The sequence below is a fragment of the Rhinolophus sinicus genome, chromosome 17, assembly GCF_057876585.1.
Source record: "Rhinolophus sinicus isolate RSI-liver-muscle chromosome 17, RSI-T2T, whole genome shotgun sequence".
Lineage (NCBI taxonomy): Eukaryota > Metazoa > Chordata > Mammalia > Chiroptera > Rhinolophidae > Rhinolophus > Rhinolophus sinicus.
The window spans coordinates 64,090,198-64,113,862 of NC_142517.1; the positions used below are offsets into that span (position 1 = coordinate 64,090,198).

The following is a 23,665-nucleotide window of genomic DNA, read 5'->3' on the forward strand; positions in this document are numbered from 1 at the left end:
TATTGAATGTCAACTGTAATTGAAAAATGTAAAAAGGGAAGGAAGGTACAGGGGAATAAGAGGTAAAATTTTCAGGTATAAAACAAGTAAGTCATAAGGATGTAATGCATCGCATTGGGAATATAGTCAATAATACTGTGATAGCGTGGTACAGTGTCAGATGGTTGCTGAACTTATCATGGTGATCACTTCTTTAGGTATATAAATGTTTAATAAATGTACACCTGAAACTAATATAATATTTTGTTGGCTGTATTTTAATAAAAATCTTTAAAACAAGAAACTTACAAAAATACCCCAAACTCCTATTGCTCATAGGATTGGTCATCCAGAGCTAACCTCTTTGTCATTTTCATCTTTTTGCTCTTTCCTTCCCATCCTATACTAGGTGACTTAACACATTGTCAGCAGCATACGAATTTTATTCTCTGCTGTGAGATTTCTGTTCTTTTACCTGCACCCAAATGAATGTCACTGTATTTTTAATCTTTTTGTGTATTTCTTTTCATGTTAGCCAGCTTAGCTTTTCTTTTCAGCCAGCATCTGTCTGGTTTTTGGCCTCTGTCTGTTCTTATTATTCCCTGCTTCAGTTTCTTAGAGGCCATTTCTTTTCTGTCTTCTATTAAAAACACCAAGCAGATACTTTCTGAAGCTTTTCTTGCTTCCTATAGTGAGGTAATATACATTTTCAGAGCAACGTACATTATCTTTTGTAAATTCTTTACATTGGTCTCATGTTAATTTGTTGTTCATACTTTTGTTTATTGTTTTTCCTATTTACTAATCTTTAAATGAGGAAGGATCCATTCAGCAATGATTCTTGTCAACACACAGGATGGGCAGACTGCCCTCCAGCATCACCCTCTTCTTAAAGGTAAAGCTCACTGGTGAGTTGATGTGCCACTGCATTGATATGCTAAAATTTATTTTTCCATTCCAATGTAGATGGATATTTCGATTTCCAGTTTGGGGGCTATCATGAAAAATACTACTATGAACATGCCTTTTCGTATACATACTCATGCATTTTTATTGGGTATGTATCTAGGAGATGAAATGCTGGGTCATGGGATATGCATATTTACAACCTTAGTAGATAATGTTAATGTGCTATGAATAGCAAACTAAAACTGCTCAAGAAATATCCAATAACATTGCTTTTTGTTTGATTCCATAGCTAGCATAGCCTCGTAGTCAATAAATGTTGAAATGAGACATGACAAAACTTTCTCTTGAAGTAGAGCACTTAGAAAACACTAAAGAGAATAAACCTCCTTCATTTGATTATTATTATTACTGAAAATCATTTTAAAGTATCGGGAGTTTAAGAAACAGAAATCTCTTTCCTCATGACACATTGACAAGCCTATAAGAGGTGCACATCGTGGGAGAAGCAGAGACTACTGGAATTCTTTATGATGATTTGTACAGCTTCTTTAAAAAAAAAGATCATAATCTGTAAAAAAAAAAAAAAAACACAAATGGTTATGACTATGTCATCTTTTTAGAAACAATCATTATCAGATCAATACATCCAAAAAATTACTGTGATACAATTACACTGAGGGTGGTTTTGAAGTCAGACAGCCCCAGACAGCCCAGCTCTGCCACTTAATGAGCCCTACGAGTCAAACCTTTCTTAACACACAGGGTCTCCAAATTCTAGCACTTAAAAAAACAACCTTTACAGTAACTAGGTCATAATTGAAAACTTAGTCTGTGTACACCATAAAAATATTCAAATTACAAAAGGATACAAGCATGAGCAAAGTCTCTTTTCCCTCAGTCTGACCTCCAGTCTCCAGTTTCCGTGCCTAGCGACAACTACTTATCAATTTCTTGTCGATCTTTCCAGGAATAGTCTGTGTATACTGTTTGCATAATGAATGTATATACATGTTTGTGAATATACATACATATTTCTAACTTTTAATTATGGACTATGACACATATAGGAAAATATAGAAAATATGTGCAGCTTAATGAATTCATGTATTCATCTGTGTAAATACCACCCAGATCAAGAAATCCTAGAAGCTCCCACTTACTCCTTCCCAATCACAATCCTCTCCCTGCCTTCTAAAAATAATCTATTCTTATTTTTATTTGATTTTTCCAGTAATCACTTCCTTGCTTTTCTTTATATCTTTACTTCCTAATTATACATTCCTAAACACCATAGTTGAATGCTAATTTTGAACTTTATATAGACTCATGCTGCAGATTTTTTTTTGTATTTGGCTTCTTTTGATCCTTATTTTATCTGTGAGATTCATCCATGTTGTATTTACTTCTACTTCATTCATTTTCAACTGCTGTAGAGCAGGAAATGACATAGTTTTTCTGCAGAGGGTCTGATAGCAAATATTTCAGCTTTGTGGGCCAAAAGACAAAATCAAGGATATTATGTCGGTACTCAAATAAAAAGAGAAAACAAATTGTCACAATTTTTTATTGATAAGATTCAAAAGATAGCAACAATGATTGACTACTGTTCTAATACAGGTCTACTAATGAGAAGAATGGAACTTTTATTTAAGGGATACCATTTTGCTTAATTGAGGTTCAAATCATCAAAATTGACTGCAGATATTCATGTGTTAATGGTGATGTGTAATGAGGCATCACCCACCTCAGCTTTGAAAATGTCTCTCACACAGATATGTGCTGCCAATACGGATATTAATCCATGAGCTTATGCTTTTAATTGTGCATATTTATTACTTAGAAGCTTTTTCGAATTCCAGTAGATTTTTCTCAATATTTGCCTTTTAGCATGTCATTGCAATGAAATGACTTCTGATTGAAGGTTAGGCAGATATGCCCCCATTGCACAGTTTAAACAGATTTTGAAGTATGGACATTTCTTTTGCACTTGTTTCAGGGTCCATAAGACACTCCTGGAAGTGCAGTTTTAAATTCAGAAAATGTATTCACTGCAAATATGTGTGGGAATTGCAATCTTGCTTCTTGTTTTAACTTTTGGCAGCACAGGAAGTATATAAAGCAGCTTACATTCCCCTCATAATGTCCCTGTGCCTTTGGCAAGCCTGAATCTTAGCTTGTGCCCAGAGTTGGCCAGTGCCCCAGGGGAAGAAAATGGGCAGTGATCTCAGATCACTTAGGAAGGACTCTTTCCCCTCTATCATTATAGTTCATATAGTCCCCTTTGTTTCCACAACTTTCCAATGTCTTTAAAAATATGACATTTACAGTACAACCATTATTTTCTCTAATTGTTGCAGCTGCCTACTACAGCCTACCTAAAATCAGAAGACATATCTATTTTCCCTTTTATTGATTTCTTTTATTTTTATTTTATTATTTCCTTCCTTTTACTTTTTTGCATCTAATTTGCCGTTATTTTTCTAATTTATTGAAAAGGATGCTTAATCCTATTTTCACCTTTTCTAATAAATGCCTTTAAGACTACAATTTTCCATCTAGTGCGACATTAGCAGCATTCCACAAGTTTGATAAATACATAACATTTTGTTATTTTTCAGTTCAAAATATTTTCTAGTTTCTATTCTGATACTTTCTTTGATGAACATTTATTTACAACTGTATTTCTTAATTTCCAAACATTCTAGAATTACCTTGTCATTGATTTCTAATTTCATTATATTTTTATCAGAGAACATACTACACGATTTAAACTCTGAAACAGCTAACACTTGCTTTATGACACATTTTGTAGACGGCTGCCTTCTAGCTATGTCCTCACATGTGAGGGAAAGACAGAGAGAGCAAGCTCTCTGGTACCTCTGATGATAAGGGTACTATTCCCATCATGAGGGACCCACTCTCATGACCTCATCTAATTTTAATTACCTCCCACAGTCCTCATCTCCAAATGCCAACATATTGGAAGTTAGGGCTTCAATATACAAATTTTAGGGTGACACGATTCAGTCCAGAGCATTCCACACCGACCCCAACTTCCAGATTCATGTCCTTCTCACATGAAAAACACATTCATTCCATCCCAACAGCTCCAAAAGTCTTAACTCATTTGAACATTAACTCTAAAGTTTAAAGTCCAAAATCTGATCTAAATATCATCTAAATCAGATACGGGTGAGACCCAAGGTATGACTCATCCTGAGGCAACATTCCTCTCCAGCTGTGAACCAGACAAGTTATGTGCTTCCAAAATACAATGGCGGGACAAGCGCAGAATAGATATTTCTATTCCAAATGGGAGAAATCAGAAGGAAGAAAGGAGTAATAGATCCCAAGCAAGTCCAAAGCCTAGCCAAATGCTATTGGATCTTAAAGCTTGAGATTAATCCTCTTTGGCTCAATGTCCTGCCTTCCAGGTCACTGGGATGGCAGCATTACTCCCATGGCCCTGCGGGGTGGCCCCCCTCTCAGGTCTGCTGTGCTCCATCCCCATGGCTCTCAGTAGGGGTCCCGACACTGAAGCTCTGCCAGGGTAGGGTCCTATGTGTGGTCCCACCCTTAAGGTTCTAGGCAGAGGCCATCTGAGGCAGTGGCCCTGGTAATCTGAATCGTCTTCAGTTATTTTTCCCTCTTCTTGAAGAATTTTGCACATTAGCAGCATAATAGCTCTATCCTCTCATCCTGTCAAATCCAAGAAGTCTGACAGGCTTCCTTCATTTCATCTCATCTCCATCCCTTTCAGTTCAAATTGGCAGTGCTGCTACTCTTATAATCCCCATAAACTCTTCATCAAATAGCTGCTCAGCCACATTCTTAGTGTTTTTTCTAGAACACATTTTCTCATTCTTTGAAATAATGGATAGGCTAAGAATCTTCAAGTTCTTCTTCCTTTTGGCTTAACAATTATTTCTTCAATTCATCTCTCTGCTTTCACGTTTTACTATAAGCAATCAGAAGGAACCAAGTCACTCCTTCAACACTTTACTTAGAAATCTTCTCAGCTAAATATCCAATTTCATTGCTTGAAAGTTCTACTTTCCATAAAACAGTAGAACAAAATTCAGCCAAGTTCTTTGCCGCTTTATAACATGGATTGCCTTTGTTCCAGTTTCCAATAACACATTCCACATTTCTGTCTGAGACCTCACCAGAATTGCCCGTAACATCCGTATATATTTTTAACATGCACCCCAAAAATCTTCTCACCTGTACTTATTATCTAGTTCCAAAGCTGCTTCCACATGTTTAGGTATTTGTTAGAGCAACTCCACTCCTGGTACCAAAATCTGTCTTAGTCAGATCGGGTTGCCATCACAAAATACCACAGAGTGGGTGGTTTTAAACAATTGAAATTTATTTTCTCACTATTCTGGAGGCTAGCTGTTCAAAGCAGTAAATATAGTTATTTTAAAATTTATGTTTAATAATTCCAATATTTTATATCCCTTTAGTCTGTTTTCATTATCTGTAACTTCTGCTGCTGTTTTTTTAAGTTGTTGTGCCTCCTCATAAGCTTGGATATCCTTGATTGTATTCTGGAAACCATACTTGAAAAATTGTTTGTGAAAATAAACTGAGGTCTAAAACTAAGCTGTCAAGTTTCTCCAAAGAGAATTTGTTTTCTGACAAATTCTTTCAGGCAATAGGAATCAAGGATCTACAATTCAATTTCTGGGATTCAGATTTTTTTATTTTTTTTTTTTTTATCATTCAGGTGATCAGATGCTAAACTGCAGTCTATGCGAGGGACTGTTTACTTCCAATTAACCCTTACAACTAGGGCATAGCCTTTTGGAGTCCCAACCCAAATGGAGGAGATTTGCCAGGGCCTCAACCTTGACTCCACTTTTTGTCCCCCTGGTTTTACAAAGCTGGTAAAAGCACTGCTCAGCCATTCAGCCACATTTTCTAGAATTTGCATATTCGCTCAGGGAAAAAAAAAAAGTGGCTCCGAATGCCAGACCCAACGCTCTGAATTTGTCTTTTCCTAGATTTTTGCCCAGAAATTCCTCACTATTTTATTAGCTTTCCTTGTCTTAAAGCTGATTAAAAAGTTTTGTTTTTAAATCAATGTCCATGCCTCCTGCCCCTTTCCCTAAGCATTATTAAATAATCTCACATCTGTCCTTCCCTCTGAGAGAAGGAAGAGGGAGTAATATATATGTGGGGGCCACTAAACATCATGTTCCAGTCATTTAATAAAGTATTAAAAAGATACTTTATGAATTTATTGGTTGCTCTTCCTTGCTGGGTGTCTGTAGTTAGCCTGCCAACTAGAATTTTTAAAAACTATATTTCAGAACTACAATATGCTTTACAGTTTTAATGAAATGTATTTTATTTCACTAAGTACAAAAGAGAAAATCATTTTAATACTCTTCTGACTTGATTTCACAGCTCACCATAGATGTCATAGAACAGGTGTTAAACTCAGAAGGAAATGCAGATATATTTAGTTCAATCTATATAAATTATTACTCTTATTAAATTTGCTAAGAAAAATGACTACCCCAACATCAAAGCTGATTTTTATCACAGTAACAAGACAGGCAAAATGCTTTGGTCTTTGAATTTCTGTTATACAGATAGTATATAACGTTATGTGTAAATACATGGTTTACATCTTCAATGATTTCAGAGGTTATTTCATTGTTAATTTAAAACAAAAGACTTTCTGCTGTGATTTATAGCCACAGCTTCATATTTAAGAGTCCTTTATCAGTTTTCTGTCTGCTCTCTTTCTTAATTTCCCCCTCCTTTCAACCATCCTTCCATGATCCTCTTTTATTGAGAATTAAGGTCCCCATAGATTCCCCTGCAGAGGGTCTCTTGGTCACATGTGCATGGACAAGCATCTAGGGAAATTATTCATATAAAATTATACAGTTAGTGGCAGACAGAGCTGGCCAATACTCAGACCTTCTAAATGCCAGGCTCAAATTTCCCCCGAAGTCTTGGTGCCTTCCCTTACCTGGTAGCACACCCTCAGGCCAAAATAGCGGATGATATTCCTCTACCATGGGAGGGCTGAGGGAAAAGGTACAGGCAAAGGGTTCACTCCTTTCCCCGTCTCATGAGATTTGTACTTTCAATTGACTCTCTAGCTCTGTTCTTCTAGTAATCTGATAGGTGGTATATGTCAACTACGTTACTAAGAAATACCACTGAAGGTAAAAATGACCCCTGATTAGGATCTAGCATGTGACTGGGAGGCATTTTAAATGAATTATTAATACCAAATAGGAAACCGTAGCTTTGAGCTTTGCTGAGTGTGCTGACTTTGGTCACTGGGAAAACCAATTAGGGAGACACTGGAAACTTTGCCTATGGAATTATTACAAGAGATACTGGTCCAGGGACATGAAAACCAGGCCAGCTCCCACACCCACCCAATGTGAATCTCTTCCCTGTGCCTGAGCTTCGTCACCCATGGGCAAAAGAAAATAGATCTAGGTCCTCTGTGTGGATATGGCAAGAGCTCCCACAGGAGGAGAAACACCTGATTCTGCCCTGCTGGACACTGTGGTTCCTGTCTTATCATATCTTTCTGAGTAGAATGATACTCAAATCCCATTAAATGTGGTCTCTGTTAGTCTCGTGAGTATGAGTTGAGGCTGAGACCAATCCCTCGTGGGCATTGCAGAAGGTCTGGGCTAGCACCAGGCAGGCTGTGTCTCGTGCTATGTGTAAAACTAGCACAACGTGATAGGGTACCTCGTGCACCTCCATAAGAACAAGGTTTTTTTTTAATATATAATCACATTGACACATTTTGTAGCTTTATTTGCAATGGAATATTGTCACATGCTAAAAGAAACCATAAAAATAATCTGGAGTCCCGTTTTCTGGTCACAAGAGTCCAATTGCTATAATATCAACCCTATTCTCTAATAATTTCAATAGTACATTCCATAACCTAGATGAAATGTGCCAATTTAAATGGGAGGGCTTCATTTTCTTAAACAACAGACAATCTTTTCACATGATGATTGTGAGAGTGTAGCACAAAGCTGAATGAGGCTACTTTTCGTCCTCTCTCTACTTCCTTTCAGATGAAAAATCAAACTCACCTTAGCTGTCTTTCTCCTTTTGAGTTTCTTCCTTAAGTAACTTGTCAGTGTTTGAGACCTCATCTTGCTGTTGCTCAGCAAAATTCCTTAGGAGCATGGATTCTGTGTGCCTGTGGACGAGCTGATGGGCTGCTAGAATATGCTTCCGCTGTGCGTTCCTCACTGTGCCAAAGTGACAGAAGAATGTTTACTCTGAAAGTCTGAATGAAATTACTCCCAAAGGTTTTTCAAGAGAGTAGTGATAGAAATGATAATTTTGCATTATAACGCAAATGTCATGATGCAAAGATCATATATGACTTAAAGGTAAGGTGTGTCATATTTCTCTTTGAGCCTTAGTTCCTAATACGGAGGGTACTAGTTGATTGGTAATGAGTTTCTGAGCTCACATCTTTAGAAAGTGGTCCTAGCTCCATACCCTAAGAATGTTTATTATCAAGGCTTAGTATGTGAAGCATCCCACATCCCTTGGAAAGGAGTGATGATGATAATGATGACGATGATGATATGTTAGCAGTCAGCATCTGTCCTTACTTTGTGCCAGGTATTGTTTTAAGCAGTTGGCATATAATTATTCATTTAAACCACCCCACAACCCTAAAAGAGAGTATTATTAATATCCCCATTTTCAGATGAGGAAACTGAAACACAGAGATTAGGTAATTTGTCCAAAGTCATCCAGCTAGTAAAGGACAGTAGGAAGTCCTGGGGATTACATTTTGTGCTACTTAGGTGTCAGCTGGTTTATATAGGGTAAATCACACAGGAACCTATAGCACTTCACAATAGCATGGTCGACTTTGGAGCCTCACAGACCATGTTTCAAATCTGCAAGTCGTATAATGTCTCTAAGCACTAATTTCCTTAAATGAAAAATGAGAAAACACCCACCGCTGTTGTAAGAAATTGAGATAAAGTACTTTTCTTAAATGTTTAGTACCTGGTCTGGAACTTAGTATGCATTTAAAATTTGGTAGTTACTGTTATTTTGTATGTATATACAGGTCTCTTCAAGGTCTTTCCAATCTATGAGCTTTTTATAAAAAAGATATCTGGAAACTGTCTGTATATAATATTATCTTAATTGGGGGTAAAGAGTATATATAGTACATATGGTTCTCTTATTTGAAAAGAGAAACAAAAGGCCCCTATCCATTCAGTATGTGTGTAAAGGGAAGAGGTAAGGACCTGCCCAGCTTACCCACAGACCAGTCCCACTGGATTTCTTCAGCTCAAGTCCCCCCCTCCAGCTCCTTCCCCTCAGAGCCAGGAGAAGCTGGGGGAAATGGGGGGGGCGGGTCACAGACTAGTAACTATTCAACATACTATTTCCCCTTTTCCTTCAATTCCCTCAGGTGGAATTGATCTGAAGCTGACCTCACTTGGGACCTAGGAGAAGTAGAAAGGAGTTGCATATATTCTTAAGGATCCAGATAACACAAGATCCCTCTTACAGTATAAGATGACACAGAAATAGTTATTATTTGATCTGAAAATCAAATTTTGTTGCTGTAGGCACTATCACACACTGTTGATGGGAGTATGAATTAGAACAATATTTTTGTGGTGGCAATTGGGTACTACCTACCAAAATGTATAATGCACATACCCTACTTTTAGCATTACACTGCTAGGAATTTACTCTTAAAAGTATGACCAGGATATGTGTAAAATATACCGATTGCAGCACCAGTAGTTATAGGAACACACAGGAAACAAACTAAACACTTATTGCTAGAGGGTACTGTTTTAAAAATTACAGTTCAATCAGACAATGAGAAAATAAGATATTTTTTTGTTCTCTTGAAATGCGTGTGAACTCCAATCATTCCTTTATCCCTGGTTACGTGATTGGAAATCACTTTTACACTTCTCTTAAACCTGTCTAGAATCCCCCTGCATAACTCTGAAACCTTCTGAGATATTATTTCATTTAAATATTGCACCCCTCCCTCTGGAATCAGGACTGAAAGCTCCAGAAGAATATTCTTTTTTTTTAAGACATGTTTGTTTGTTTGTTTCTCCTTCTCTATTGACTGAAAGCATCAATCTTTAAAAACATGCCACTTCTGACGAGTGACATATGAGGATATTTATACTTAGATACAGTCCTGGAAGAAACACAAGGTATTTGTGACACAGACAGAGCACAGAGTCAATTTAAGCCTTTGACGGCATCCCAGTTTTTCAACACCCACCTTGCATGTGCCCTGCTTAACAAAAGGACGCTATAGTTTGAAAATCTTGCACATTTTCGACATTTGCTTTAAGTTTAAAAAAATAATCAAGTCCCAAAATACACCTCTTCTGGGAACTTGGGAACTTCCTGTTAAAGAAGGTTTGGATTTTGATACTCTGTCAAACTTATTAGAACTATACTCCATTTGTACTAGAGGTAATTATACTCTGGAATCAGATGGTGTGAAGAGAACTTGACGTAACTCTGAAATAAAAAAGCTCAGTGGTTCTTCTTCAGAAATTTCTGCAAATCTCTGGGATAGTGAAAATCATTCATATCTTTAAAAAATCATAAAGTGCAGCATTTACATTGGCTTACCTTTTTCTTTGACAAAGTCCCTTTGCACCTCTGGGATCAGGAAACTATAAACCAATTCAGCAACAATTTCCTCTGACTGAAGCTGAGTTCGACTGAAAAAAAAAATTAAACTATTTTCTTTGTTGCTTAACTTGAGCTGCCTATTTATACTGAGATCCTCCTCACTTGTGTAAGGAACTCCACTGCTCAAATCCCGCCATAGCCTTTTCCTGGATTAAGTGATCTGAAATATTATATTCCTGCTGAGCTTGGTTAACTCCATGAAAAATTACTATTTAACCCTGTCCTTTGTTTGTCCTGTCTGCCTGGAAGGGAATGTTAGAGATACAACTTATACCTGGAAGCCAAACACCTTGGGGTGAAGTCCAGGTAGTGTTGCACCTACTTACTCACATAGCTTTCATGCTTGTAGTGTCTAAAAGCAAGTAATATGAAAGTGATCCAGACCGCACAGGATAACTGAAAATTCTATTCCCAGTGCTCCTACCGTACAAAGGTATAAGCGTGTTAGCTTCCAAAGAGTTATGCAAACCAAGCAATGGACAGTGAAGTATGGTGTTCTTGGTGGTAACATCTTCAGCTCTTAACGATGCATATAAGTTACGGTGAATGGGCTGTCCATCCTACCATCCACTCTCTTGGTACATACCGGCTCTCCATTTCGTAAGCAATGTCATTGATTTTCTTAGCCATCTCCTCAATTTCGGCCCTGGCTTGTTCTTCTGCAGTATTCTCTTCAGTGTTCAGTATTATGTCTTCCAGATAGGAAGTTATAGTACTTTGGTGAACTTTAACCACCTGCAAAAACGCCAAATAACCCCAGTTACTGAGAACAGGGATCCTACTATTAACAAGACAAGAAAAATGCACAAACATTGGTTGACTTTTTTTTTTTAGCACATCTATTTCCTTCATTAATTTGATAGTCACCTCACTGACCATTCCTTTTCTTTACTATCTAGTCAGTCTGTTTCCAATCCACTTGCCCACCCATTCTGGGGTAGGCAGCCTCTTCCCTACCCATTTTAGAATCATGGGTCTTACTTGCAGGTGGGCAATATAACAATTCAGAAAGGTCATGGGCTTCACAGTCAATAATGCTGTTTTGGATCCTAGCTTTGTTCTTACCAGCAAGGTGACTTGGCCAAACTACCTAACTATGGCAGAGACTTAGAGGTATTTCCCAATGTCCTTTCTCTCCTTCCCCTTAAATAATAAAGCCCCTGGATTTTAGCTGAGCCAAAGGTCCCTAGAACAAAGACTATATTTCCTAACATCCATAGTTCTGGCCAACGGAATACATACAGAAGTGATCTGAGCACCTTCCAGAAAGGATTCTTAAAGGAGAAGATCTAACTTACTTTTTTTCCTTTCTCATTTCATAGGGACCCAATGCTGGAGCATTAGAAGTCATCTTAAACTGCTATGCGGTCCATGCCTTAGGGACAGAAATGCAGAAAGCTAGAGGGACCCTGGGTCTCTAATGAATTTTTTTCAACTATCACGTCAGCTGAGCCCTGCACTGCTTCTTTTTTAAGCTTTCTTGAAACTGTGAAATATGATACATATTTAGAGAAGTGCAGAGTGCGTAAATGTAGAGCATGATGAATTAGAGTAAAGCCAGGACCCACGCAGCTACTGCTAGTAACCCAGAAGACCGCTTTGGGCTCTTCCTGACCACAGCCCTTTTCCAATATCATGATTTTATAGTGAACACTTCCTTTTCTTTATAGATTTGCTCCCTAAGTATACAACCATAATAAGACAGTTAAGTTTTGCCCATTTTACAGGTAGACACACAGGAAGAATCAAACACGGCACACTTAGTTTTGTATGGATTCTGTCCCCTCATCATATTTTGAGCTTCTTGGGTGAAGGCACTTTTCTATTTCATATCTGAATATTTCTTTGTGTCTGAGATAATACCTGGGTACCTGTTTCCTGACTGGCACTGCAGCAGGACTCTGAGTATGTAATGTTTACTGGGTATCTACCTGGAAACACCAAGTCCATAACTTTGAATTCCTTTGCCTTTCCTATGGGAGAGACCAAATGACCAGTTTAATACAGCATCAACCAAGCAAGCAGGCAACCAAAATACATTTGCTCCATATCTGTTCTATGCAGGCATCTAGGCCGGTGCTATAGAAGCCACCAAGGCCTATACAACACGCCTGCTCCAGGAGCCCTGTCTCACTCAGGAAGCAAGTCACACTTATATGGGGCGATTAGACAGCTGAGTCTTGTAATAGTTCAGAGGTGGGAAGTTTCAGAGGGTTCACTGCAGCAACATACGTATTTGTGTGTTTCTGTATATCTTTACACATATGTGAGTTTCCGGATACATTTGTGCGTGTATGTGCATGAGTGACTAAGGAACCATACAGGTGGCTATATGTGTGTCTCCGCGTGTCCCTCCATGTCTGGGATAATGAGCACACTGGATTATATTTGTGAATATGTATTTGTGTATGTGCCTGCAAAAGTGTGTATGTTTAAATATGAGTCTATATTCCTCAGTATTTATGTTATTTCTCTGAAAATATACTTAATGTAAACATACTCTGTTTTGGTATATTTATGTGCCAGTATATTTATCTTTAACAGGGCTGTATGAAGGGAGATTGAGAATTTAAATGGCAAATGGTATTTGAATAGGGGTCAACAGATGGATACATTCTTTACATAAATGATCCTTAAATCAGGTGCATGGATCATCTTAACCCTTTCTTGCCTTCCTACACATGGCTGACATTTCCTGGCATCATTCCTATTTAGGAGATACCTTCTCAGAAGCCTTTTACCAGCTTCTTCTTTTCTGTGTTTTTGAGCATAGTGGTTCCTCTGTTCCTTTCCTTTTTATTCTCACTCCCAGTTGGATACTCCCATTCTAGCTGTTTTTTTCTTAGTGATATAAGGTAGGGGATAGTAAGTTCTGATTTCTTAATTTCTAAATATCAGTAACTCTTTTTGAAGCTAAATGTGTTAGGATGGTAGGAAGCTAGAAAATGAATTATTGTATAGTTAAAAAGCTGAATTTGACAATATAGAACTCCAAACTTAAGCTGTATAAAGGAAGGACAATCTGTTTTGTTTCAATCAATTTTGTAATTAAGAAAAACATACACCAAATACTATTCATGGATCAATCCTAATTCCATGGGAATTGGGTAAATCCTTAAAAATCTCAAATCAAATATGAAGACTCCAAATTGATGTAGCAGTTTTTTCTTTCTGTTTTTAACTGAGAAGCTCAAAAGTATCCACATATACAATTCAGACAGTCATCTTGGACAAGAATTATTTTAAGTTCCAGATTGGCTCTTTCCTTCCCATGTGGCCCACATCTGGTCCAAGGGAAACTCTCACACAGTCTCACACAAGTCTTTGCCTTGACATATTCTGGGTGTGCCGGCCACCCATACAGCCTCTTCTGTGCCCACCTCCAAAGCAGCCAGCGTGCCCAGCTTCCCTCCTCTCCATTCCTAGGGGGTCTGACACCCTAACTGAAAGAATACATATCAAGTTCTCCAATGAGTACAGGAAAGGGAAGTACCACCCCCATCCTCTGGAGTTTTTTGAGGGGAGTATTAGTCACAGCATTAGTCACCCCTTTATAGAAATCTTCCTCACCAATCCCTCCAATTTCAACACTTGACCTTTTATATTCTCAATACTTGACCTTTCATATTCTCAAGAATGCTTTGAGATATTACTGGTTCCTCAAATTTCCTCTGAATTTGCATCTTGGTCACTTTGGAATTTCACATCCATTGTGTCTTGGTCAGAATTCTAATTTACCAATCGCCTGGTACCCTAAGTCTCAAGTTCATACTTTAGCCAAAATCTCTCTTCTAATTCTATCTTGGATATCTATCTGCTGAAATGACAACTCTAGTTAAGCTGTCTTAAACTTAATATAAATCAAATTCCTGCTAACCCATGCCCCAAACCTATTCCACTATCAGCTTTCCTTCCTCAGAAAATAGTACAATCATCTTCCCAGTTGCTTAAGCTGGAAACTGGACATTATAAGTGACTTCTCCAGTTTCTCTGGCCTAAACTACTTCGACAGCTTCCTTTCTGGACTCCCCATTTCCACTCTGTCCTTCCTCCAACCTGTTCTCCATAGAGAAAGCATAATAACGTGTCACTGGGCCCCATTTGTTTCCTTCATGAAACTTACTACATTTTCTAGTTCTACACTTACTTGCATGTTATGTAGTAAGCTCCAAAGTATCCACAATGCCTTTGCACATAGGAACTCAATACATATTTGTTGAATACAATGAAAAATAAAAAACAAATGCCATGTCCTATTATGAGTTTCCTTTGGCTTGACTCGGCTCCTTACAGACAGTTTCCAGACATCCCGCTGCCCCCACTTGCCTCCTTAAATATCTGGTCCTCCTCCCGCAGGCGCCTTTGCTCCACCTGGCGCCGACCACTCTCTTCGGCTTCCCGCATCCTCCGCTGTCGTTCAGCCAGCATGGCAAAGGCATGGATTCTCCTCTCTTCCTGTAGTCTCACCAGCTCTTTGGACAGGAAGTCAAACATGTCTGCCAGCGCCCTTCCTTCCAGTCCAGCCAAATGGTTTTCAACTACTGACACCTTAAAAATAACACAATTTTAAGGATGCAAATTCTGCTAAGAATGGTGATTTATAAAGAAGGTTGCTGGATTACCCAACACTCTGACAGTCACTACATGTTCAGAATGCACTTTGTTTTTATTAGTTATATTACCTCTTGACTGGCCCCATCCCAAGAGTTTTTACTAGGAAAACTTAAGACACAAACTTAGACATGAGAAAGTGGATTGCTCAGTCACTAGTAGATTGTAGTCCTCAAATTATAAGGACAATTTAGCAACACATTTCTGTTAATGTCCACACAGACTGTATTTTTTAGTTTCAAATTTATCCAGAAGGTAGGGTGCTATGTCTTCCCAATATTGAAGGGAAATGTCAAGGGTTTTATTAAAATATAATATTAGAATTTAATAAAATAGAATCTCCTAGAAATTCACTCATGATACCTTTTAATTTTTTAATGCTTGATCCTTTAACACAAGTTTGGGGAATTTTAAGATCTTGAATAACATGAAAGTAGAAAACCCATGGTACTTTTTACTCCTTTTTTTTTTGTTTTTAATTTTTATTTATTTTAAGTGTGTTTTTCCAGGACCCATCAGCTCCAAGTCAAGTAGTTGTTTCAATCTAGCAATCTAGTTGTGCAGGGCGCAGCCCATAGTGGCCCATGTGGGGATTGAACCCGCAACCTTGTTGTTAAGAGCACTGCGTTCTAACCAACTGAGCTAACCGCCCACCCCTTTTTATTCTTTTAAATAACTTCAACGTCATTAACAACTATCTTTGAAACAGAGCAGGAAAAATACACGTCTATGTGATCACTGAGGTAAAACAGAGGTCTGGAGCTCTTCACAAGGAATGAGCCACAATATCTATTTATGGATCCCTGTGTCCCGGCTTTGACACCTGGAGAGTAAATGTGTCTAAGAAGATTGTATCCTTTGAAACTTCACCCTGTTCCCTCTCCCATCCTCAACTATAAAGAAGAACAGCTCTCCTCCCAGTCACATGCTACTTTAACATTGACAGTTCTGCCACTGTGCTCAGTTCCCCTCTCGTTTGTATCTGAAAGGGAGGAAATCCACACAGGTATCAAAGGTGACATGGCTACTGGGTGAGACTGTCATTCGGGTGTTACTCACCCTCCTCCTTACCCACTGCCTAGCCCAACATACCTTCTAACCACAAAGTCCAGCTTTACCTCCAGGGAGAGGTGGAAAGAAAGGGAAAGACCTACATTTATACACCGTGGTCATTCAGCCCAGAGATCACAGATTTTCTCATGCCCAGGGATCACAGCCCCCTCACTTGGGGGGCAGACGCAATCCTTAAAATCCTGAGATGGCTACCTGTTCATGTTTAGCTTCCTCACTCAGCAAGAACTGGGGTTATGCTCAAATAGTGCAATTTAATTTGAAAATTAAGTAAAATATTCAGTGAGGTGATTCGGCTGCAGTCACATCAGGTAATGCATTATGTAATTGGGAACTGTGCATTTTCTGGATTGTTTTCCACAGAAAATATAGGACAAGGAGGAAGGAGAAGACCGGCATTGCCGCAGGCACCCGTGAGGGGCCTGTTCCCTCGGCCCCTGCCCAACACTGGTGTATGTAAGCACAGCTGCAAGTCAGCAGGGTGAGTCCTTGGCTACTATCGCTCTTCCCATTAACTCCTCCCTTAGCTCTTAGCTGACATGATACCAGTCAGGTATTTGTCCACTACATGGCATGGGTGAGTGGAAAAGCCTAGATTGGCTTAGCTGTACCTGCCAGGGTCTATAATCAGAAACCTCACAGGGCCCCGGAGGGCATTTGCCTATCCAGGTCCTGGGACCTGGTGCTTCCAGGGCATTCCGTTCCCCATCTGAACGGAAGTGCAGCCCTGCCTCCATCATTTCCAGGACTCTCAGACTCTAGATTCAGAGACTCCAGTGTCCACATTTTCTTCTTCTTTCTATGGTCCTTCTGCTGGGTCTCACAGCCCCAACCTATCTTCCTGCCTCCCCCACACTCAGGGACCATCCAGTCCTGCTGTCATGTAAAAGGAAAAACGCTGCGCTCGTTTCCGAGCTGCTTATCATTTGTGCCTAGTTCCATGCAGCACAAGAGTTACGGGTGTTACTAAAGGTGGGTCATATTAACTCTACTATAGGTTTACTTTCTTAGAACACTACAGTCTGTGCCAATTGATTCTTTGTCACATTGATTTACAGATCAGCGGGAGAGGTAGTAAAAGTGCTGCACTGCAGTCAACAACATTACAAACTGTGTGTATAGAGACGAACACCAGAAAAGAACAGGAAAACATTTACAGTTGTTGGGTTAGAGCTGCGATTACCAGCTGTTGTCTGGTGAGCAAGGCGCAGGTCGTGACAAAAGTCACAAAATAGCATGAGATAGTAACATATTTAATATGCAGTATAACCAGCATGAGCTACGTAGAGCTCCAAAGGTCATACATAGTGCTGATATTTAAAAATAAATCTCATTTTTCACTTGTTTCTTATTGCTTTTTTTACTTATTCATTCTGCTAAGCTCCCACTAACTGAGATATACACGTAGTAGAGTTGCCAAATATTTAAGAAAAATGGGAAGGGAAAAACCTTTTAAAATTGTAGTTTATTTTTTTTTAATCTTTTTCCTTTTTTGTGTGTGTGCAAATAATGAAAATAAGCCCATCTTCAATTCACTGAGGGCAATTTGAATGGGGATTCAAATTATGGACTACAGCAGCATTGTTTAAAAATGCTGACTGTGATAGAGCGATGGGATTGTGGGGGAATGTTTCTGTCTCAACATTTTGTTTATCATCATGATAATGTTGCTCATGCAATAATAAAAAGCAGGGAAGAAAACGTAACAAGAAAGTTATCAAGAAAGAAAAGGTAAGAACCTTGTGTTGGTACAAGTGCCTCTGCCGCTGTAAGGCCAAGGTGACTTGCTTCTCAGCTTTCTTCACCAGCCTGTCATCTTCTTGCAGTGCATGGGTGGTACGCAGCTCTTGGATCAATTCCAGTCGCTTTTCTTTCCCTTCAAACATCTGTATCAAATCAAATCAAAGAGAGACTTGCAAATTAGCATCCCTTGCAGCACGTACAAGGACTCACACGCAATGATTTGCGAACAGTGGGTTCTCTCCAGCCTTTGGGGATGACAGAGCAGGTGTGTTCCACAGAGCAAGTTCAGCCCTCTTTTCTACACCTGCAGCTGCTCAGGCAGAAAAGGAGCTTAGTTAAGAATGAGTTGTTTACTCAATTTCTTAAAATGCCTTGCAAAGACAAGGTGACAACTTAGGGTCATATTAAGAACCTTGAACCTTCCCCTCATTTCCTGTGCCGCTTCCCTAAGAAACCTGAGGATGGTATATTTCGTGGCCATATGTTTTTTCCCCCAATAGATCTGCCCCTGGTTTGTAAGATACAATGTGCTGTCTGAACTGTGGCATTTCTCCTGGGGAAATACTGAAAGGAGAGTAAAGAAGAATGCGGAACCCAAGCTGCACGCCCAGCTTTCCTGGACTTATTCTTCAAACCTGAGTCTCTTAAAAGTTATAACTGTCTAGGGACAAGAAAATGTTTGTAGCTGGGGCTTCATATCAGTCCATTTTTAAATTGAGTGCCTGCTCTGGCAGCACAAATGATCTGGCTAAGGCTTTACAGTTAGGGAGACCAGAGGTGAATTTGCTGGCAATTAACATCATCGCTCTCAGACTCACATTACTTGCCTGTAAAAGGGGGTAATGGATAGAAAAAAGGAGATGATATAGAGAAAGCAAAGAATATATAATGTGAGCATATAGCAGGGATTCAAAACTGTAGTTATTATGTAGCTATTTCATTTATTATTCAGGTATTGTTAGCTATATGCAAACTCAAATAATTATACTATGACTTTGTCAAAAATTAGGAAATCCACTTGGTTTGTGATGCTTTAATGGTCAAAATTCAGGTAAGAAAATTGCTGTATTTAGCAGTCCCAAGGAAGGCAGACCTTACTTTCACACTGCCTTGGTTACAACTGTGACAAACAGCAGGCGGGTCCTTGCCGTCCTTGACACAGTGTCCTTGACAGTGGACAATCCATAGCAGTAGAGGGAATGGTAATTCAAGGGTATAGTTCCACAGGACAGCAGGGTGCAAGAGGGAAGTCACCCAGAGAAACCAAGCACATACGCATTCTCTAAATCTATTTTCAAAGCAGAAGCATAGGGCCAGCGGTTGGACCCTACACACCATGTTCTGAACGACTCTGCCCCGGAGTAACTTTTGAAGGCAGATAACAGCCATTTCTTTATCTTCTTCTTCCTAAAAGAACAAAGGGAGAACCAAGCAGTTTGAGAAGAGCAGTCAGCATCAAATAGTTTTTGAAGAATCGTATCAAACAAAAGAGACTGTGCTCAATGACAAAAGGATGTAAAGAAAAAAAAACATGGTTCCTACCCTCATTGAACATATAGCATTTTAAATGTTACTGTATTTTTAAAAATCCATTATTATTTTTTCATTATAAATATCATTAATGAATCATATTCAAAAGCAAAAAGTTCACCCACTGTGTCATGCTATCACTATAAATTAAGCCATTTTGATTTTTCTATACTCCTTTCCAGCAAAATCTTTCTTGAAGTAACAAGTATCGTTGATAACATCTATTTTGCAATAGTTTTTTCATGTTTGACCACGAGTAGAAAGAAGAATACAGCTAGTCTACATCTGGGGTGCTTTTCACAAGAATTTATTATAGCTACACTGGTAAAATCAGAATATAATGTACAAAGTTAGCGATCTACAAAAATCACCTTAAATAACTGTGTCAAAGCAGGAAGAGCAGAGTCTACAAATCTAATTAAGGCACCTCTGACTGCAGAAGAAAGCAACAGCAAAATCAATGGCATTTAACACACATGAAAGTCCACGTGTTAACCAGAGGCAGTGGCTAGCACAAAGTCAAGAAAATGGGGTGCTGTCCAGAAGCATCTCCTGGCCGGTCAGTGGGAGCATTCCAGTCCCACCACAGAGCTGACCCATCAGGGGTGCTAGCGGCTCTCCTGTCCACTCCCCACCCTCTGAAGCACAGCAACCTGAATACAATCTGGCTTCTTGTGAGAATTGCCCTACACAGGGAGAGAGTGGGTTGACCTGCCAGGAGGGACATCTGAGTCACCAGGCAGTTATATTTCTCTCTGTAAAATTCTAAACTTACATTGTGACATTGCTAGCAGTTTCTTGTGGGTTTGTTTAGTTTGAGTCGGTCCTTTAAATCCTAACCAACTCTGTACCTTGCTCAAATTAAGTAGAGTGATGTACAAAGCTGAGGTATCATTCTGATCAGAGTGAACTCTGCGTCAGTCCTATCCCAGAAGCCAGCCTGTCGGGATGGCTTCCTGGCAAGTCATTCCTCTCTGCTTCCAGCTGTCATCAGCCACCTCCCAACGTGGGAAAATAGTTATAGTAACTGATCATCACTTTAACATTTTTTATTTGACATACATGAGGACTTCCCTTCTGATGCCTATTTGTCTTGGGAAATCTTTTTATTCTTTGTGTTTTCACTCTTAGGTTTCATTTCATTTCATTTTACTTGCTTTTATGTATGTTTGATGTTTGAAAGAAACATAAGGAAAAAAGGCAACATAGGTCAGTTCTTGGGAAATCAACACTCTTAAATTATTTGTTTTTAATCCAGACTATCCTAAGAATAAATGGGCAGCAGTGCTGAATCTAGCATTTCAAATAAAAAAGTTTCCAACTTACAGTGGAAGTCATTTCCAAGGTTGGAGTTGGAAGCCGAGGTTGAGGTACGGGCTTTCTTTGGAGAAAAAGCAGAGGTTTCTTTGGTTCAAGAACCTTATTCTTCTTATCTAGTAGTGCCTGAAATAACATAAACCACTGTCATTTCTTACCTTTGTATTTTCTTCCAACACCAGATCTAGGTCAAAGATCTGAATAGCAATCAGAAATAATCTTCTCTATGGCTATGCTAGGACAGTTGGAGAAAGTCCAAAGCAGGGTGCTGTATCTCCCAAGGGACGCTATGCTATTCCTAAGGAAAAATTAACCACTGAAAAAACATGGCACATATTCTAGGTGTATCCTTTTTAATCAAAGATTTCAGGGACTTACATTTTTATTTATTTTATTTTATTTTTTTGAGTTTTTAAAAGGTTCTGTCATGTGTGTATGCAAGCAAAACCCCTAACGCCTATTCTTCCACATAAGCTAGTTTGCTCTTTTAAATGACTGCCTGGACAATAGAAAATTTTCCTGTGCAGTAAGTGACTGAAATGTTTGGCATATTTTGCTGTTAGGGGGGAGCTGAGGAGCATTATATGGCAATTGTCTTAAAGTGAGAGAGAGCTTTACTTTAGCCTTAAAAGCCTGCATGCCAAGCTTTTTGAAAATGAACTTGTTTCCTTATAAAAAAGTGTGTCTGTTTCTGTTTCAATATACATTTTTTTTTTTACTTTTGATCACCAAAAGTCCTGCCAAAATTATACATAAGATTTTATTCATTCATTGGTTCCATTTTCAGCCATAGGAGGATTCTTTAACTTAAAAATATCAAAAGTTCTGATCTCTATGATTTTTAAGATCCTACTTTAGTGACTTTTTCATCAAATAATAATTTTTATATTATTTTTCCCACAAAAAACAGATAAGTGGTAAAACAACAGACGCTAAGCCAAAAGTTAAAATTAATAAGAATATGCAAATTATGAGTAAAATTGGGAACCATATGAAATTACTGTGGTTGGAATAGAGCCTCTGAGTTTCTTCAAAATAAAACTGACAGCAAATATATAATAGCTCTATGATAATCACAACTAATGAATCAATAGAAAGCAGGAGCAATCTAAAAGTAACTAATAATTCTAAATTCTGACATGTCCTTAGTGAAATGCCCTGAGCAATATCACATGAAACTATTTTAGAAACAATCATTCTCAAATATTTTTGTTGATTTTATTATGCTTTGCATTGGACTTCTTGACCTACTATTTTTCTTTTTTTTTTAAAACTAAAGTTTATTGGGGTAACAATTGTTAGTAAAGTTACATAGATTTCAGGTGTACAATTCTGTATTACATCATCTATAAATCCCATTGTGTGTTTACCACCCAGTCAGTTCTCCTTCCATCACCATATATTTGATCCCCTTTACCCTCATCTACCACCCCCCACCCCTCTTACCCTCTGGTAACCACTAAACTATTGTCTGTGTCTATGAGTTTTTGTTTCTCATTTGTTTGTCTTGTTCTTTTGTTGTTTTTGGTTTATATACCACATATCAGTGAAATCATATGGGTCTCTGCTTTTTCTGTCTGACTTATTTTGCTTAGCATTATAATCTTAAGATCCATCCATGTTGTCACAAATGTTCCTATATCATCTTTTCTTACTGCCGAATAGTATTCCATTGTGTATACATACCACAACTCTTTATCCATTCATCTATCGAAGGACATTTTAGTTGTTTCCATGTCTTGGCCACCGTAAACAAAGCTGCAGTGAACATTGGAGCACACGTGTCTTTATGGATAAATGTTTTCAGATTTTTTGGGTAGATACCCAGGAAAGGGATTGCTGGATCATACGGTAATTCTTCCTTCCTTCCTTCCTTCCTTCCTTCCTTCCTTCCTTCCTTCCTTCCTTCCTTCCTTCCTTTCTTCCTTCCTTCCTTTCTTTCTTTTTTTTCCATTTTTAAGAGTTTATTTGAGCAAAAATCTATTTGAATTGGGCAGTATCCAATCACTAGAAATGAGTTCCAAGGAACTGTACTAAATGAAAGACTCTTATAGGGAGCAGAAATAAGGAAGTTATACTGGGAAAAAAGCGGGTTGGTTATTGCAAAGTTCCTTTCCTTCAGGGAATGGCCGGGATCAGGCAGATTCTCTAGTCTGATCAGGTGAGTCCTGATTGACAAGTTTAAAATTCCATTTCTGGGAGAACCGAAACTGTAATTAAGTTTCAGTTTGGTGAGATGGGCCTTAGTATAAGCAACTCCATTTTGGGCCTGTTGTCTTGTTTTTAACACTCTCCATTCCTGCCCTCCCCCAGTCCTGGCAACCACCATTCTACTTTCTATTTCTATGAATCTGACTACTCTAAAGCATCTTATTAAGTGGAATCATGCAATTTTTGTCTTTTTGTGACTGGTTTATTTCACTTATCATGTCCTCAAGGTTTACTGATGTGAATGTTAGAATTTCCTTCCTTGTTAAGACTGAATAATATTCCATTACATATCTACCATATAAGGGCTTATCAATTCATCTATCAATGGATACTTGGGTTGCTTCCGAGTCTTAGCTACTATGACTAATGTTGCTCTGAGCATGGGTGTACAAATATCTCTCTGAGACCCTGCTTTCGATTCTTTGGTGTGTCATACGGTAATTCTATTCGTAATTTTTTGAGGAACCTCCACACTGCCTTCCATAACAGCTGCACCAGTCTGCATTCCCACCAACAGTATATGAGGGCTCCTTTTTCTCCACAGCCTCTCCAACACTTGTTACTATTTGTATTGTTGATGATAGCC

General features: G+C 38.6%; 1 protein-coding gene across 1 annotated transcript in view; it reads right to left on the reverse strand.

The window, feature by feature from the left end:
• Window positions 1-1,004: 1,004 nt before the first annotated feature.
• Window positions 1,005-23,665, reverse strand: part of CFAP91 (cilia and flagella associated protein 91) — a 58,098-nt gene continuing 35,437 nt past the window's right edge. Inside the window, exons 11-18 of the mRNA XM_019729664.3 lie at window positions 20,878-20,994; window positions 19,357-19,428; window positions 18,018-18,164; window positions 14,923-15,144; window positions 11,183-11,331; window positions 10,534-10,625; window positions 7,977-8,138; window positions 1,005-1,456 (exon numbers count right to left, since the gene is read on the reverse strand). Of these exons, the coding sequence (XP_019585223.2) occupies window positions 7,978-8,138; window positions 10,534-10,625; window positions 11,183-11,331; window positions 14,923-15,144; window positions 18,018-18,164; window positions 19,357-19,428; window positions 20,878-20,994 (960 nt within the window). The 3' untranslated portion in view covers window positions 1,005-1,456; window position 7,977. The remainder of the gene's footprint in view (window positions 1,457-7,976; window positions 8,139-10,533; window positions 10,626-11,182; window positions 11,332-14,922; window positions 15,145-18,017; window positions 18,165-19,356; window positions 19,429-20,877; window positions 20,995-23,665) is intronic.